The sequence below is a fragment of the Pagrus pagrus genome (assembly GCF_965226575.1).
Source record: "Pagrus pagrus genome assembly, chromosome: 15".
NCBI lineage: Eukaryota > Metazoa > Chordata > Actinopteri > Spariformes > Sparidae > Pagrus > Pagrus pagrus.
The window spans coordinates 5540968-5558348 of NC_140199.1; the positions used below are offsets into that span (position 1 = coordinate 5540968).

Consider the following 17381-nt stretch of genomic DNA (forward strand, 5'->3'; position numbering starts at 1 on the left):
TAATAATTTAAATAAAGATTTTGACCACGTAGTGTACGTACAGTACTGGATATGAATGTATGAACAATACAGCAGGGAAAATCTGACCAAACACTGAGGGCATAACATGTATTTTATTTATTAAAAAGATAAATATAACAAAGCCTGTGTGTAAAAACAGCATCTAATTAATTTATTTCTAGAGGAGTAACTAAGAGCAAATAACACCACCAGGTATCGGTGAATCGATAATGCAGAAGAATAGAAATTCAGAAAGAGATTTTTGACAACACTGGTATAACTGAAAACATTTTTGGACCAATCTGTTGACAGCTCAGGCTTGTTTGACCCAGACTGAATCGTCCTGATGTGGTTGACTTCACCCACAAAAGTCAGTTCAAACCCAACGCAGAAAATTATTCGCAAATACGATAACATCCACCTTTTCCTTTGTGCTCATCTTCTGTTTCTCCAAAGTGACAGAACAAGACCTTCTCTCCTTCCTCTCTCACCCTTTTTCTCTTTTTTCTTGCCTCGGTCATATAGCTTTCCATCTACACCCTCCCCCCTCCTCACCTCTCTGTCCCCCCTCTCCCTTCCTTTGCGCTCTTTCAAGGTCCACAGGCTCGACTCCACCTTTTCAATTCGGCTTCCCAGCAGCACTACTTAGTGGGGAGGTAATTGGAACCAGTGCTATCAGTGTGATTGAGGGAGCAAGAGTAGTGTGTGTGTGTGTGTGTGTGTGTGAGTGTGTGTGTGTATGGGGGTCTGTATTAATGTCTAGGGTGTTGGTGAAGCATGGAGCAAAGGGGGCCCCATGAAAAAGGGGGTCAAACACATAGAAGAGCATTTCAGCGTGGAGTGGAAGAAAGAGCGAGTTAGAGGGAAGATGAGGGGAGAGGAGAAGGCCGAGCTGAGGCCATGGAGGTTGTGAAAAGATAGGGGCCCATACTGAGATCACACCTGCTCTCTGACACACACACACACACACACACACACACACACACACACACACACACACACACACACACACACACACACACACACACACACACACACACACACACACACACACACACACACACACACACACACACACACACACACACACACACACGCGAATGTATGGGGTCTAGGTCAAGTGAAACAAGATTACAACAGTGAATGAACAATTAAAATAGGCTGTATAGTCTGATTCCTGTATACATTTCCTGCAGGTTTCTTCACTGTCACTCTCTCCACTAATGCACAAAATGCCCACTAACTATTGTTTGATAGAAGTACAGTTTTGCTCTGTTCTACTTGTTTTATTGCCTTTATTCTCATTATAACTACATATCTTGAAAGTACCAACAGTCATCCCTACAATACTGTCATCGAGGTATTTGGTCAAATATATTGTGAGATTTGATTTTGCCACACAGCTGTAGTATCGATTAAGTGCTGAAAGTATTGCTATACTATTCTGAGGCCATATCGCCCAACCAATCAGAGGATTTTTGATGTTTCCCCTCTCTTACCTGCCTGAAGTCACAGAGAACCTGAGCTACATGTATAGTGTCTGTGTTTCGCTTCAGGGAGAATGTGGACAAGAATTATTACTATTATATTCACCATATTTTTGTAAAAAGTAAAAAGTTGGTCAGCTTCCTGTTTGTGTGCTGCCCTGTCGTTTCCCTCACCTGAGCTAACGGAGCTAACTAAGACTTATTGTGTGAGCTGCTGCGGTAAAAAGTGAGTTAGCTAATAACGAGCCAGTGGGTGGAAATGCCTGACAGGAGGTCTCGCACAAAAAATAAATGGAAACTGGCTAGTTAGATAGTTAAATAGTTAGAAATGTGCTAAAGAATAGCTTGCACCAAGAAATGTTAACTAACAACTGAGATTAAATTGAATTTTAAAGCACCATTATGCAACTTCTTTCTGCCACAATTATCTACTCCCCGTACGATCCACTCATTTCAACACAAAGTGGCGTCCTTGAATGGTGCTCACTGAAACTACACAAAAAAAGGATTAAACAGTTTCCTGCATCAACAATTCACTGTCACAACAATCCTACTTTTAGTCTACAGCTACTGTTACTACCATTATTGTTGACAGCAGGGAAGAGACAAGACTTTTCAAAGCTTTCTAAGGCCTTTTCTGATTTAGCTGCATTCACTGTTTTTCAAGACTTTTCATGACCTGCAACTTGTTCTATCTGATGATGGTCGCAAGAATTAAAAGTCATGTTTTTGTAATTTGAGTACATTTTGAGTGGCATTTTTTTCTTTCATTATATAAGCTGTTTATTTGGGCTCACACAATTATACATCCCCAGATGGAGTGACTTAAAAAGATCCCATACAGATGCATTTCTACCAAAATGTCTGCAACCTTTTTGTCCAAGTGTCACGTTTTTTTGAAGACAGCAACTTTAATGAAATTCTCTTCCCACTCACCATGAATAAATCTCTGTCTTCTAAATCTACAGCGAGGAGGAAGGCCTTTTCAAAGCGCTGGTGTCTGCAGAGAGAAGTGGAGTCAGTTAAAGAGCAACATCCTGATAAAAAACAAAAACAATCATCAAACTTAAAACACATACTTTGGTTGAAAATGGATAGATGGATAGGTCAGCGGTACACATTTCTTTCTTCCTTTAGTCTGCACACAAACACACACCTCCATCCACACAAACCTCTGCATACAAAACTGTCAATAATTGAACTGAGAGTAGCGGGTCCTCTTCCTATTATCCAGAATTAAAGCTGGGAGAGAGAGCGCTGTATCTCCCAGTACAAAACACCTCAACTTTCCCTGTCTAGAGCCAACATGAAACAAACAAACACACGCAGAGAGAGGAGGTGTGGGGGGCTTCCTTCATTTGATGTCGATGGAGAGAAAAAGAATGCAGGTAGGTGATAAGAGAGGAGAGGAGGAGGGATGCCAAACAACGCTCCGGCTCTGCTACACAGGAGCAGAAAGAAAGAGAGAGAGGAAGCGGGAGGTAATTGCAGGATGGAGAGCAGTAAGCAGCAGTGTGTGGGAACAACAGGGTCTATTTCAGTCAAACAGGCATTTCAAAAGGCTCTCATGGCAGAAGGGAAAATGAAACAACAGTCTAAACAGGTGCACGTGAGGTGCTTTGCCTTATGAATGACTCAAAGCTGCATCAGTGCGTGTGCGAGGACGTTCAAAAGCTATTTTCTTTTTAGAATTTTCAAAATAGCAATAGTGAGCGATAAATAGGCAGCATTAAATTGTGTCTTCAATGGATGTCATTTTCTGAAAGATGTTTTTGGACAGTATTTCTTCCTCTGATTTTACACCGTGTGCTGATCAAATAAATAAAATGTTCTGCTAATGTTTTAAAAATAGTGATTTATATTTAATTACAGGTCTGTAGCCTGATGGAGGAACGTACTGCTTATGTATGTATTTAAATGCATTTATTAAGAGTTTTCTAAATATAGCTGACTTTGACCTTTGACCCCACCTGAGGACAATGTTACAGTGGTAACTTGTAACATGTGATTGAATAACAAAATAAATGTAATTGAAATCTGCTTCAGTTACTGTGAAAAATGACAATAACTAATCAAGATGTTGGTGATTATTAAAAGGTTACACCTGAAGCATTTTGGGTAAAAAGCTTATATGCAGAATCAAAATAGTTTTCTGTAGTTCTGAAAACCTTTTTGACGTGCAGAAGTGCCTTTGTTTTTCATATTATTGCTACTTAATAGTTGCTAAAATGCCAATATTTATTTTTTCAAATTATTTTGTTTTCCTAAGCCACCTTCTGTTTGAGTTAATACATTGTTTAGATGACATTAATTGCGGTGAAAATCATAAATGTTGTGTTTCAAACAGACTAGCTCATTGTTATTTCTTTGCCTCAAAATTTCTACCTTTAAGAGCATTTTTAATGTATTGTTGATCTGCTACGTTGTACTGTTTTCCTCAGCCTCCATACATTGTGTGTAAGTGGGCGTGTTTTGGAGGAGGCGTGGTTCGGACTCTGCAGCTGCTTTACTTCCTCTGTTGTTAAGAAATGGGTAAGTTTTGTGGGAGGTGTGATTTGTAGAGTCTGCAAGCTGTCTCAACATCCAGACAGGCTCCATTCGCTGGGCAGAATACGGTCAAATTTTGAGTGATGTTTTTGATTGGTTCTCTTGTTTGATTTTCCCCGCCTCTCGCCTGCCAATCAATGTGCGTCGCTTTCACTGAACCTTGAATTGATTGATATTTATGTGTGTTCAAGACATAATTAAGCTCTATATTCTGTCAGTGTCAAGTTGTGTTTTATTCAGCTTTGTTGCCCAGTGAAAAAGATTTGTTGGAAAAGCAATCAAAAAGTAATCAACATGTCATAAGTTACATTACTTTGATGAAGTAATAACAATAGTTAGATTTTACAGGGGCAAATAGTAACTAACCTATTGCATTTCAAAATAACCTGTGAAGTTACGCAAAAGAAGATCAAATAAGGACCATGGCAACAGGACAGAGTGGGTGGCGTTACCTGAGGAGGTGGTGAAAAAAGCGGCGGGCATACTTGCTGATTGGCTCCCTGTACTCAAGTATCACCATATCAGAGAGAGGGGCAGGTGGGGCATAAAACACACCCAGTGCTGCTTCTAGTTGGGCTATAGACAGAACAGGAACACACACACACGATAAAATAAATAACAATAGCATTCATGAGGTTTTAGTAGATGTGTGTTCACATCAAAGCACAAAAAATGTTTTTATTACGGAAGATAATGAAGCTGGTTAAATCCTTTGCTGCTCCGCAATTCTCAGAGACAGAGCACATCCAGAAAATAAATTCTACTTCACAAAGTGCTGATAAACAGCAAAATATAACAGAAACTGAAATGCAAGTAAAAATCAAAGCAGGATAAACCAAACATCACAACTTCCAGAAAGCTAAAAACAAAACAGCCATTCTCTGGATTTGACTTCTCCAATGAGATTATTCTAAATTTACAGAAATATCGGTGAAATAAAATTAATTATTATGTAAAAAAAAAAAAAAAAAATTTAATGTCTGTCCCAGTGACCCACCCTCTCTCTCTGCATTCAGCTCCAGCCTCAGCAGGTGGTTGGTGACCGAACTCAGGCCTCGGTAGCACTCGTCTCCCATGACGCTCCAGTCCATGGCCTCCAGGATGCCGAGCGCCTCTCTGACCTGCCCGCAACGCAGCCGCTGCTGCAGCAGCTCGCCTGGACCCATCTGGCCCCCAGTCAGAGCCCCTGTCATATGGAGACAGAGTTTGGTTTTCATTTATTATTTGATGAAATCAAGTAGAGCGAGGATTAAAACATGTCAAAATAAAGAGTTAAATGCACCAGGATCCCATTGATTATTGTACCTTTTACACTGTATTGTTTGATGAAATGTGCATATTCAAATAAATGAAACAATGTTTTTTTGTAGACCAAAATCAATTTACAGCAGAACCAGACAAATTCAGACATGTCTACCATCAACAAAAAGAGCGAAATGCATGAAATTTGTATGTATAACAATGTGTGACGTATTATGCATTATGGCTGTATTATGAGATTAAAATGTATATGCAACAAATATGTAAAAAAAACATTTCAGGTTTTGTGTGTTTTTTCATTTATTTTCATTTTATCTTATTTGATTATATTTTGCACTTTTAGTATGAGTTGATATATCAACAACAATATTAAATTCATGCATTTTTGGTTTAATATTTAACGTATATTTATACATTTACAGCACTGCATTGAGATGTTAAAGCATTCTCTTATTTACTGGTCTCATTGTGCAAAATATGCACAACAAAATGATCTAATTTCCCCCCAGCTTTAATACAGTAGGAGGACATAATCGTCCTTGCTGCGTAGAATGATGCAGAATATCATGGAGCACTGACTTTAGCTCAGTGAGTGTCCAGCAGATCTGTCTAAACTCTGAAGCAGCACTAGTTTGGTTAGACTGGCACTGTCTTGTCAATCAATTAGCTGGGAAGCCTGTATAATCTGTGGTGTAAACTCTGTGTGCAATAATACTCCTCACCATCATCTATTTAAGTATATCTTAAAAATACTGAGAGTACAGTATGTTCACTTACGTTCAGATCATTTCTCTACATTTTATTCAAACATATTCTGTGTGTGTGTGAATGTGTTCGTGTGTTAGATCTTCACCTGAGATCTGAGGTGTCTGTTGAAGATGAGGAATGACCAGAGGTGATTGATTATGCCTTTGTTTGTGTGTGTGTGTGAGTACAACTCTTTGAATAATGGAAGGGCAGCGTTTTGTACCCTTCCCGTTAGTAGCGGTGTCTCATTCTGTGTATGAAAGGGCAAAGAGGCATGTGTGGTTTTTTGTGCACTACTTGAGTACGTATACGGGAAGGTCAGGTGTTGAATGCCAGGGGTGATTATTGCCTATTGTTAGTGGATCACGATGGTGCCACGGTCGAAATAATCACTGGTTTATTTTGGGAAAGGCTGACTGGAGAAGTGGAGCTAAAGCACCAAACAAGTATGATAACGAGTGTGTCCAAAGTGTGTGCCGTACAAAATGCTGACATTAGCTAACCCACAGTTCTGGACAGTGTGGGTGATCACTGACAGCAGCACTGTCAGTGGGCCAGGCTGCAAGCGGGCAAAGTCACCACTGACTCCTGTTTAATTAATTGAAGAAGTTGTGTGTGTGTGTGTGTGTGTGTGTGGGGTGGTGTACAGGCAATTAAAATGACAAGCTGGCAATTAGCAAGCCCCCAAATCCCCTAAAGAGTGGGCTAATGTGGCTAATACATCAGCTGAGCGTGCTGCAGTTTGTGTGTGTCTATGTTCTTGTGTTTGTGTGTGTGACTGTGTGCGTAGGGGTCCTTGAGCTGGGCGTTAACGTCAGCTCTGAGCTAACTCTGAGCAGAGACAATGGATCATTGTGGCGGCAAGGACAAGTCTCCCACACCTGTATACGCTAACGTATTTGACCAGCGTCTGCGTAAACAGACACAAAACAACAGTGAGTGTGAGCAGGAACACACAGCAACAGAGAATTAGTTCTCATAACAAGGAGACGAAACTACTGACAGAGTATTAAAGTCTTCCAAAATATTAAATAATTTGTTATAAACTGTTATATTGCAATCAGTCTCCTTTGAAAATGAATAATTGTAATAATTTCTAATAGCTGCGAAACTAGTCGATAAAAAAAGGTTGATTTAAGCTCAAATTGTTGCCTTGGATAGACTCGACTTCATGTAAGAACTTTATGAATGAGGTCCGCCTTCAAGTTAGTCGGCACCAGCTTGTGCAGTGGGAGAGAGAACCCACTTTTTTGTTGCCTCGTTGCCTGCTGAGTAAATATTTTCTGCTTTAATTTGTAACCAAAAAAACACCAATAAGGATACATCAGCTTGGGCTCTCAATCTCTTTCTTTTTAGTATGTAACAGTTACGTAATTCTTCTTAAATCATCGACAATATTTCATAAACTCCCATCCCGACCACAAGAAAAAGGCAATTTTCTTTGCGTGTTGTGCAGCACATTCCCTGGTCTGCCCTTCCACAGCCTATACCGGTGCAGGCCCAGCCGCGGCCAACGTGTGCCCAGATGAGATAACTCGGTGCAGGCAGGAGGGTGGGGGTGGGGGGGCACCGGGGAGGGCTGCCTCCTATGGAAAAAAGAGAACTTGGAGCTCGGCCAAGTCTTTCTTCCTCGCCGCCTCCCGACTCACTCCTTCTGTCATGTAGCGGGCCTTATGAAACAAGTCAATACAGAGAAGGAGCGCAAGCAAACAAACAAATGAGTTGGAGTGTGTGTCTGTGTGTGTGTGTGTGTGTGTGTAGAAGCACAGAAATAGAAGAATACACACACGTGTGTGTGTGGGGGGAAGAATTATCATGGAGAAAAGACGTGCAGTGACTTTCTTCATCAAAACCTTGGCAGACGATCAGAGGAGAGGAAGCTATTGTTGGAAGACACCCTCCCCTTTCCCTGTGCACACAGGCAAACGCAGTTGAATACACACAGTCACACACACGCACACACACCCTCAAACACACACAAACTCAACTGCACACAATCTTCTACCTTCCTCCATCCACCCCCACACTCTTGCTTTCAAACTTCAGCAGAGAGCTGCGTGCCACTGTCACATCTTCTTTCCAAAGTCACAATTAAAGACGCCGAATGTGTGTACGTGAGTTTGTGTGCGAGTGTGTTCGAGGGTGAGGTGGCTGCTTCGGAAAAAATTTTGATTGGCAAACTTTATCTGGGGGCCCTGAGGGACTGCGCAGTCACTGTAAACGATTTATCGGAAAAATGCATCCCAGAATGCACCTGGGGGGCTCTTGCCCCAGGGCGATTATTGAATGACCTCTGAGAGCGTGACTCCTGCTAACCTTCCCGCCCGTCAACAAATTAACTTCCCTCAGCAGTGGAGAGGTCGAGCCGTTCAGCAGCCGTATTTACACAGTGGGGTTCAGATACAGTGTCAGATCCAAAACAGAGGCTGAGTCTCTGAAGGGAGGAGGGCACCTTCATCAGGAAGAGATGACGATGATGCAGCCTGTCCCTGGATGTAGTGTTCATTAAAGCGTCGTAACAGGCTAGTTGATGCGGTGTCGGAAAGATTCACACATTTCACTCCAGCTTACAGCGGTCTACAGACTTGTGTGTGAAAAAGAGATTTTGTTTAAAGAGCTGCAAATGTTTGCTCAACATATTTAACTTCTAGCGCTTTGTGCATAAATCCCTGTAGGCGACCCACAGGGCAGGGCATTAATCAATTTGTCGATTAAAGGGTAACTCCACCAATTTTCCACATTAAAGTGTGTAGGCAGCAGGTTCTGAAAAGGAAGAAGAATGAGTGGAATAAAAAGGCTTTACTGATTTGATCACTACTTTTAAAACTGTTAATAAGGAGTCCAACAGTGTGAAATGTACACCAGAGGACTGCTTTTTAAAAACTGGTGCCTACATTACCCAGAATGCAAATGATTTAGGATTTTGTTCACCATTTTCTGACATTTTATAGACCAAACAATCAAAAACTGATCAAAAAATTAATCAATGAAGTTTACTAGGAGCCCTAATGTTGAGTTTTGTTTGATCTGATGAAGGTATAATATCATAACCTCGCAAATACATGTATTTTTCAAGTTAGACAGTGTGCAGGAGTTTGCTTGCAACCTCTGCTCATCCCTCACCTTCAAACCTGTCTTATGAAAAAGATGTGTGAAGTTTTTAACCTAATTTTACCCACCTAGTCTGAATCTTAAGGCTGCCAGTGGTCCTCCGTGAAAGGCCAACATCAGGATATCAGTCCCCTCTGGGCCACTCTCCAGGCTCGTCCCCCACCACAGTCCCTCCAGGCCTCCACTGCAGCGCAGGTGCTGAGCTAGTCGTAGCGTAGCAGCTGAAGCTATCTCTTCTGCTACTAGTGCCATGCTAACAGGTGCCAAGCCCACATCAAAGCACATCAGCTCCCCCTGCCCTCCCCCAACCATGACCAAGGCCCCAGCAGGGTGCCAGGCGAGGAGCGTTGGAGTCACAGGACAGGAGGCCAGGAGAGAGACCCCTCGTCGCTGGTCATACAGGACCAGAGAGGAGTCACTAAGTCCCAGGAGAAGTGTGGCCTCATAGGGGTGACGTGAGCAGGAGACGGGATGTGACGGCAGCGGGATACGGGTAACGGACAGGCGGTGCAGGCGCTCTCGGGCACATTCGTACACACAGGTATCAGCCCAGGACCCCTCTCTGGATCCTTGAGATCCGCCAGGTAGCTCTACTGTTAGCAGCTGGTACGGCTGGAGCAGGCTGAAGCGACAGTCCAGGGGATTGCCCTCTGTCCGGACAGATCTGAGGACCTTTCAGAGGGAAAAAATGCAAACAAGCGAGTGATTCAGAGACTGATGTAAACTTTCAATTGAGAGTTTGTCCACTACAAGTCTAGCAAGCAAGTCAAGATGAAGACTTTTGACATAACAGGATCTGTGTGATGTTTTATATGGTCTGTATGTTCCTGTCTTTGGTTCTGGAGTGATCAAATTTCCCTACTGATTCTCGAGGGGTAAGAGGTAAGAGGTAAGAGTCACTAAACAGCGTATAAGCAGCACAACAAGAACAAATTGCACTATTTAGTTTATTGTTTAAACATGTTCTCATTAGGAAATTGAAGAAACTGACTGGTAACACAACTGCTATTGAACTAAACTGTTTTTGAGTGGCATGAGGTAGAGTGCATGTGAGAGAAAGACAGACAGAGAAATGAGTAATACCATGGCAGCAGCCCCAAACCCCCTGGAGATGGAAGAAATGGAGCCTTCCACATTGCTCATAAACACACGGCTGTCAATCAAGACACCTAATGATAAGAGCTCCATTTTAACTCAAGGTCAACAACATCTTCTCCCTGAGCATGCCACGGCTTGGCACCCAGCACCCGGCGATAAACAACCCCCTCTGTTTACCTGTGTGAGGAGCCAAGAGCTCAACACTAGACATGGCGAATGACAAGAAACGAGCCCTTTTCAATATTAAGAGGATGATACATGAAGAAAGCTCTGAATTATTTGACCGATGGTCACATATCCAGAATTTGTATTATTCTTTCCTGAACCACAACCAGTTGGTGGGAGTGGGCACAATGGCCCCGCTAAGCAAGCAAGCATTGACACCGACGGAGATAGGCCGTGTCACGGGTGGCACTGTCGATAAAACACCCACAAGGAACCAGGAACAGTAGGTGGATGACAGGAGACAACAGCCTGTACTAAACGGCAGCCCAACAGTTCCACAGTCGCTAACAGAGCTTTTTAGGAGGGATTTCACCTTACCAAAGCCTCTATCAGAGCCCTGCATTGACCGTGGCAGCTTTGGCTAAATGAGCCCATTTCTTTTCGCCGTGCAGACAGAAAGAGGGATCTGCTGCCTGCCTGCCTTCCTTTCCTTTCCTTTCACAAAGCTGCCCGGCCCAGTTTTTTGGCAGGGATTGCCAAAAAGGGACTTAGAGGGAGGAAGAGAGGAGTTTTTTTGCCTGCCCATGGTCTACAGCAGGAGAGAAGCAGATGACTGTCCTCCTGAAAGCTTTTTTTTCCTCTCCATAATCCCCCAGAGCTAGCTCCTGCTGCTCCCCAGGGGGTGGGTGCTGTGTGTGCCTGTGTGTGTTTATTTGCGGCAGCAGGCGTGAGGGGCTCAATTCATGTAAGGGGTGGGGATCCTTGGAATGGTGCGGTTCTCTGGATAGCTACATTTCGGCAGGGACAAAGTGACAAATGCATTAAATAAACTTGCACACAAACACATTGCAGGAGAGGGTCCGGCGAATCCTTCCCACAGAGTGCTGTCACAGGAATCACAAGACCTACTTCAATTCCACCAACCCTGACCCCCCAACCACATCTCATCCTCTCAGCTTTTCATCCCATGCCCGGCTTGCTTGTGCCCGCTGCCCGCTGCGCCAGCATGCCACCGTGGCACCATCCGGGATGAGGGGCAGCTGATTCAGCTCTGCCTCCCCTGATAGGTGACCCTCCAAGGAAAGGAGAAGGGGGACAGTGTCAGCTACTCCTCAGAGGCAACAAGTTAATACTGCGTGGACTGGTTCAACCAGCAACAACCAAAAATCCAAGAGTTCAAGATGAATTTATGTTTGGTCTTGTTTTCATTTATACATGATACTGACATATCTAACTTTGGGATGAAACCTTAAAAAATAGCGAAAGCAAGGGGAAAATTTTACACAACATTGTGGGCATAACATTTTAGATTTGTATGAAAAGATAAAATATAACAGAAGTTGCGTCTAAATTAATTTACTTTTTACTATAGTCAGAGAAGTGGGAGGAGGCAGGCCTATGTGGGCACTGCAGCGGTGTGTTAACTCGCTGTCAGAGAGAAGAACGCACAGCTGGTAGCTGTATTGATACTGCAGAGAATGAGTACTGAAACTGTTTCAAACATTGAGAATCTATATTCATCAATATTTCACTAGTGCAATCCCGACTGAGCAAAAAGCAAGCAAAAGGCCCACGATGCAACACAGCTGGTTACGAGATTAGAGCATGGTACTCAAGATTTACATGGTTGTGAGGTTTGAATCTTTCAGAACATAAACTCTGAAACTGCAAACGCTCGTGCCACTGTAGGCTTTATAAGCGATGAACATTAACAACATCAAATCTGAAGATAGATCAGTCTCACGTTTAGTTTGCTGTGTGATGTTTTGGGTGCTTCACTATAAACCCAAAAACTGTGCTGTTAAACACCAGCAGGGAATGAGAGGGTGAGTAGAGAGGACAGTTTTCAGGGCATTGATCTTACAACACTGACTGAGGCTGTTCAGAACATCTCCAACTCTTTTATTATTTTAAAACCTCTGTTTTAGAGACTGTTGCAGGAATAAAGTCTAAAAAATACATTCTGGAGCAGCCAGTCTTCAAAAGAAAATGTGGAAAACGGACTTCTGAAATACAGCATGCTTGTGTCCTTTTAATATATTCATAACGGCAAAGACTTGTTTGCCTGTGAACATACTGACGGTTCTGAGAGCACAAAATAGAAAAATGATGAATAAGGTCAAGAGAAGGGAGTGAGCAAGTGAGTGAAAGGACGTGCAAGAGAGACTGAAAGAGAGGGAGACAGACAGACAGAAAGAAATATGCACAAAAGATGATGAGAAAGAGTGGGAATGGAGGTGAGTAAAGAGAGGAAGGAGGGGTGGAGACACGGAGAGAAAGATGCAAAGAGAGCAGAGACAGAGAGAGAGGGAGACAGACACAGAGAGAGAGAGAGGCCTCAAGTAAGTAGCTTTCTCCTGGTTATTGGTTTCAGTGACTGGTCAAAACTATTCTTCTCCATTCTTCTTGTCTCTCTCTCACCAGCACCTTTTTTTCCCCTCCGTGGCGTGAAAGATAAAGCGGACGGGCCCAACTGTGTGGCTGGCCCTTGTTCACAGCAGTGGCCTTTTGAAGCCAATTTTCCAGCTCACGGAGCAGAGAAAGACAGGGAGAGACGGGTGGAGAGAGAGAGAGAGACGGAGGGACTCGGAGGAGAGTCGAGGGATGAAGGGATGCGGGGTGTGGAGGGGGGTGTGTGGTGGCACTGGGAAGTTTTAGGTGTGTGAATTAGGGTTAGTGTTGAGGTACTGATGTGAGAAAATGCACAGGCACAGCAGGATTACTAACCACAATATTCCTCACACCTTAACTGTCATAATTGGTAGCACTGAACATAATTGTAGCACGGAGGGAACATTATTCACCAGACCTGAAACTGTAGCAGCAGTGTTTCCTCTGTGATTTTTACAAAGCACTGGAGCTTGGGGGTAATTCTGCACTTTGGATTCCACACCCGACCCTTTCATGGTCCAAATTATGATTGGAGTGCATTGCTGGAAATGTTCTTTCTACTGTACATGCTTTAATTCTGCAGCTTTTTATGTTTTAGAGGCAAAATGAACCATTTTACACTGTTAATTTAAACTCTAATACACTCACAATCACAGCATTCTAGCAGTTGGGGAGGAGATGATTTTTTTTTAAATGCAACTGTATATTCTTTCTATAGAAACTATTTCATTTAAGGATGTCTTTCATGGACAATCTGTTTAGTTTTCCTCTTGTTTTGCCTCACAGCACAGTGCTAAAGTCAAAAATAATTAAAAGACAACAGAAATCACACACGTGCAGATCAAACAACGGCAGAGAAACTGTTTGGTGACAGATAACAGGATAGTCATGCGCTTAAAAAGACAAAAAAAAAAAAAGTATGTTCGTAAACATAAACACACATACAACTAAAAAAAGCATAAAACATTCATCTGGTGTTTTCTTTTCATTAAGATTATTAAATTCCAGGAAAAGGTTTGTGTGTGTATGTGTTGTTTTTGGGGGGTGGGGGGGTTAAAGGAGGGAAGCATGAAGGAAGGATAATTAAAAATGTTAACTGGCTGCATAAAAACGAACTATGTATGTGTTTTTCTCTCCTTCCCACCCTCCACCCCCCTGCGTGCCGTGGCTCCACTTATCAGCATGAGGAGAAGGGAAAGGGGGGGGGGGGGGGGCATACGAATTAAGACCACATAGGGAAAGAAATCAGACTTTTTTAAATGCCGAGAGACTGGCTAGAAAATTGGCTTAGTGCGGCAGATAGCGAACTGAACAAAAGGAACATATATATGAGCTTGAAGTGATTGAAGTAGCTGGCGTCTCCCGATGTGTGCCCGGCGTTTGATTCCCGCCACGGCTCTTACATAAACTGCTCGCTTAATTTCACACCGTGCATCTGAAAAATGACAACAAACGCTTTCATTAGAGCGCGATGCCGCAGCCCCACGAAGAGACTTTAATGTTCTTGAAGCGTGGAGGAAGGAAGGAGGAGAAGGAGGAGAAGGAGGACTGGGGGGGTTGGAGGAGACAGAGAGAATAAACTAGGTGAAGGAGTGTGATAAATGTGAAGAGCGTTCCAAAAACAAGAAGCGGAAAAAGCGGCGAACAACATCTGCTCTGCTTATTTCAATATTCAAGTGCCCCCCCTAGCTCACATCCCTCCCTCGTTCTCTCCTGCGTGAATTTGTTTTCCTCGCATGCAATTGGTAACGCTCATCTTTCCTCCCTCTCTCCCTTCTCTCTCTGCCGTGGTGAATATTTTGCATACGCTTACCGAGGTACACGGTATGAGGAGTTGAGTTAAGCCCGGTTCGGTAATTTGGGATCTTTCATCTGCTTTCGGCACAAGGCCAATCCAACGTTGACACAGAATCGGGTCACGGGTTGGGTTTTGCCAGAGGCCATAAGGATGTGTGTCTAAGCATATGTGTGTGTGCGTGTGAGTGTGTGAGGATGTGTAGGCGTTCTCCTTCACGCTGTACCACAGCTTAGCTCTCCTGCTTATTTCATATGGTGATGCACGGAGGTGCAACACAGAGGTGCCACCCTTGAGGTGACTAACGCACCATCCCCAATCCCATCCATGACAACACAGGTCTCCACTCAAAACAGCAGCTTTGGTGCCTCTTTCACTATGTGTCCTCACTCTGTGTGTGTGCCTGACAGCGTGTGTGTGAAAGTACCTGAGAGTGTGTAAAAATATATAAAAATCAAAACAGCAGGAGTTATGATCTGTGAGTTTAAGGCTTCAATGACACTGAAAGGCATTTTTGTGACGGCTACTCAAGTTACTCACAATTTAACACTTTGTTCTGTCTCATTTCTTTACTTGTTTTATTTTGTCTTTGTTGTCGTTACAATTATTTGTCAGATTTAGCCTTGCTTGTTCACTCTAAAGTCTTGTGAAACGTGCTTGTTATGAGAGGTGATGTAGAAAGCTTGATTTGATCTGAACGAGCCAGTGAGCAGGATCTTCATCATCACATTATCCGCTACTTGAGATGGCAGAATAAGCAGGTGAACTCTTTCGTGTGAAAGCAATGAGTTAAGGGTCACATAAATGGCGTTATAAGTGAAGTCAGGACATTTCATTGATCCACAGTTAACTCTACGTTCATCCATCCATCTGCTATTCTTAACTTGTCCGGGTCTGTGTCGCTGTGGCAGCAGGCTGAGCAGCTGTGTCCTGATCCTGGGAGATCTTAAGGTGTTTACAGGCCAGGTGGGTATGTCAGCCTCACAACATGTTCTGGGTCTGTCCTAGGGTCTCATTCCAGCTAGAATTGCCTTAATTATGTCCATGAGAGTTGTCTAAAGCATCCTGACCCAATCATTTAAGTGTGACGAAGCAATGGTTCTTGTCTGAAGCTCCTACTGCTTTGAATACAGAGATTGAAACATGAGTTTTAATTTTCAGCCTCAGCTTCCTCTGCACTACTACTGTCTGGTACAACACACACATCCCTGCTAATGAAGCATCAGTCCACCTGATTATTTCACACTCCATCTTACAATCACTTGTGAAGAATATTTGCTCCCAAGCAAAGGGAAAGGTAAAGGCTAATTTAAACCTAATGTTAACAGATACGGACGGAGCCTTCTGTCTCTACTCTAGCCAACAATTGTAGTGAGGTACAAACACAGGAAGGAAGAAGTTTTAAAAATGGCAGAATTGTTAGAGGAAATTTTATGGGAGTTTGTGAGAAGTTTAAAACATCTGTATGATGTCTCTTTACCCGGGCACAGAGACAAACATTAACTACAGAACAGCTGGGAGGAGACTGGACGGGAATTGTATGCGAGTTGGACGATGACGAAGGAAAGGTGGAGGTCTGCGGGAGACCGATTCTATTGCTTAACATCCATCGCAAGGTGAAGGACGTGTGGAAATATGAGGGCAGTGACAGGGAAAGGGAATATAAATGAGTCTTACAGTGTTGGTCTGGCCCCATGAGTTCATTAAGTTTCCCGGAAATTTCAAGAGCACACTGTTTGCACTCTACAACTCCACTCTTTATTTAAAATGCAAAATGTACTGGTGCATACAGCACTTTCTTTGAAAGTCAATAATGACATAATTTGCCTTTAAAAACAGCCACAAAACCAACTGATCTGTAGGTGTGTGTGTGTGTGTGTACCTTGAGGCCTTCAGCAGGCGAGCAGCTGAGTAGGACCAGGTTGTTCCTGTGTGCGTCTGTGGGAGTCCAGGGCCACAGCTCGTCACTGGGCTCGTCCAGGTTCCACCAGCAGACCGCCACGTCCTGAAGACGGTTGAGACCAACGCGTCTGTGAAGCCTGCGCCCCCGCCCACTCACGTCCACACTCAACACCTGGACATGAAAACACATAACAAAAAAAAAAAAAGGAGTGTGTACTCTCAACGGGCAGAAGAGAGAAAAATCAACACTGGCAGATACACACAAAGAGTCAAAAACGAATCCTCAGAAGAAGGGGAAGTTATCAAAGTTTATTAATGACTCACCCATTTGGATTCACCTACCTGAGGCCTCTGAAACTTCCACATCTGTAGCCCCAAACATCACTCTCTTGTCCTTCCCCCATTCTGTTTTTGTTGATGTCTAAGGTTGTTTTTTATCCTCCATTATTAATGTGTACGTGTGTGTGTGTGTTTTGTTCTGTCGGGCTTGTTGTTTTAGTGATGTGCATATTTTTTGGAAGGTCCGCCACGCTCTACGGGCCACAACAAAGAGACGCACAGTAATGAGCTCTCGTGGCGCTCGGGGCGAAGGGGGTGGGGGGCACGCACACTCACTAAGAAACACACACACACGCATACATGAATGCATGCATGTATGCACACAAATACACATGTACATACAAGTAGAGGCACTGATGTAAAAAGTCTATCAACACACACTTTTATCAACACACAACGTGCAGACGCGCACTCACACACACACACCATTAAACAAACAGTGCTCTATCCAGAAGCACTTATAAAGCAGGTGAAATTGCAGGTCTTACACTGTGACCCCGCCTTTCATGTACACCACAGCTCATTCCTTCTTCACACAC

The 17381-nt window shown here is 43.3% G+C and overlaps 1 protein-coding gene across 14 annotated transcripts in view; it reads right to left on the reverse strand.

Moving 5' to 3' along the window:
- wdpcp (WD repeat containing planar cell polarity effector) overlaps positions 1-17381 on the reverse strand; it is a 75549-nt gene that overhangs the window by 17868 nt on the left and 40300 nt on the right. For all 14 annotated transcript variants that reach the window (XM_084376389.1, XM_084376380.1, XM_084376378.1 and 11 more), the window contains 5 exons: positions 16484-16675; positions 9221-9824; positions 5032-5220; positions 4487-4610; positions 2424-2487 (listed from right to left, as the gene is read on the reverse strand). In XM_084376389.1, coding sequence (XP_084232515.1) covers positions 2424-2487; positions 4487-4610; positions 5032-5220; positions 9221-9824; positions 16484-16675 — 1173 coding nt within the window. The remainder of the gene's footprint in view (positions 1-2423; positions 2488-4486; positions 4611-5031; positions 5221-9220; positions 9825-16483; positions 16676-17381) is intronic.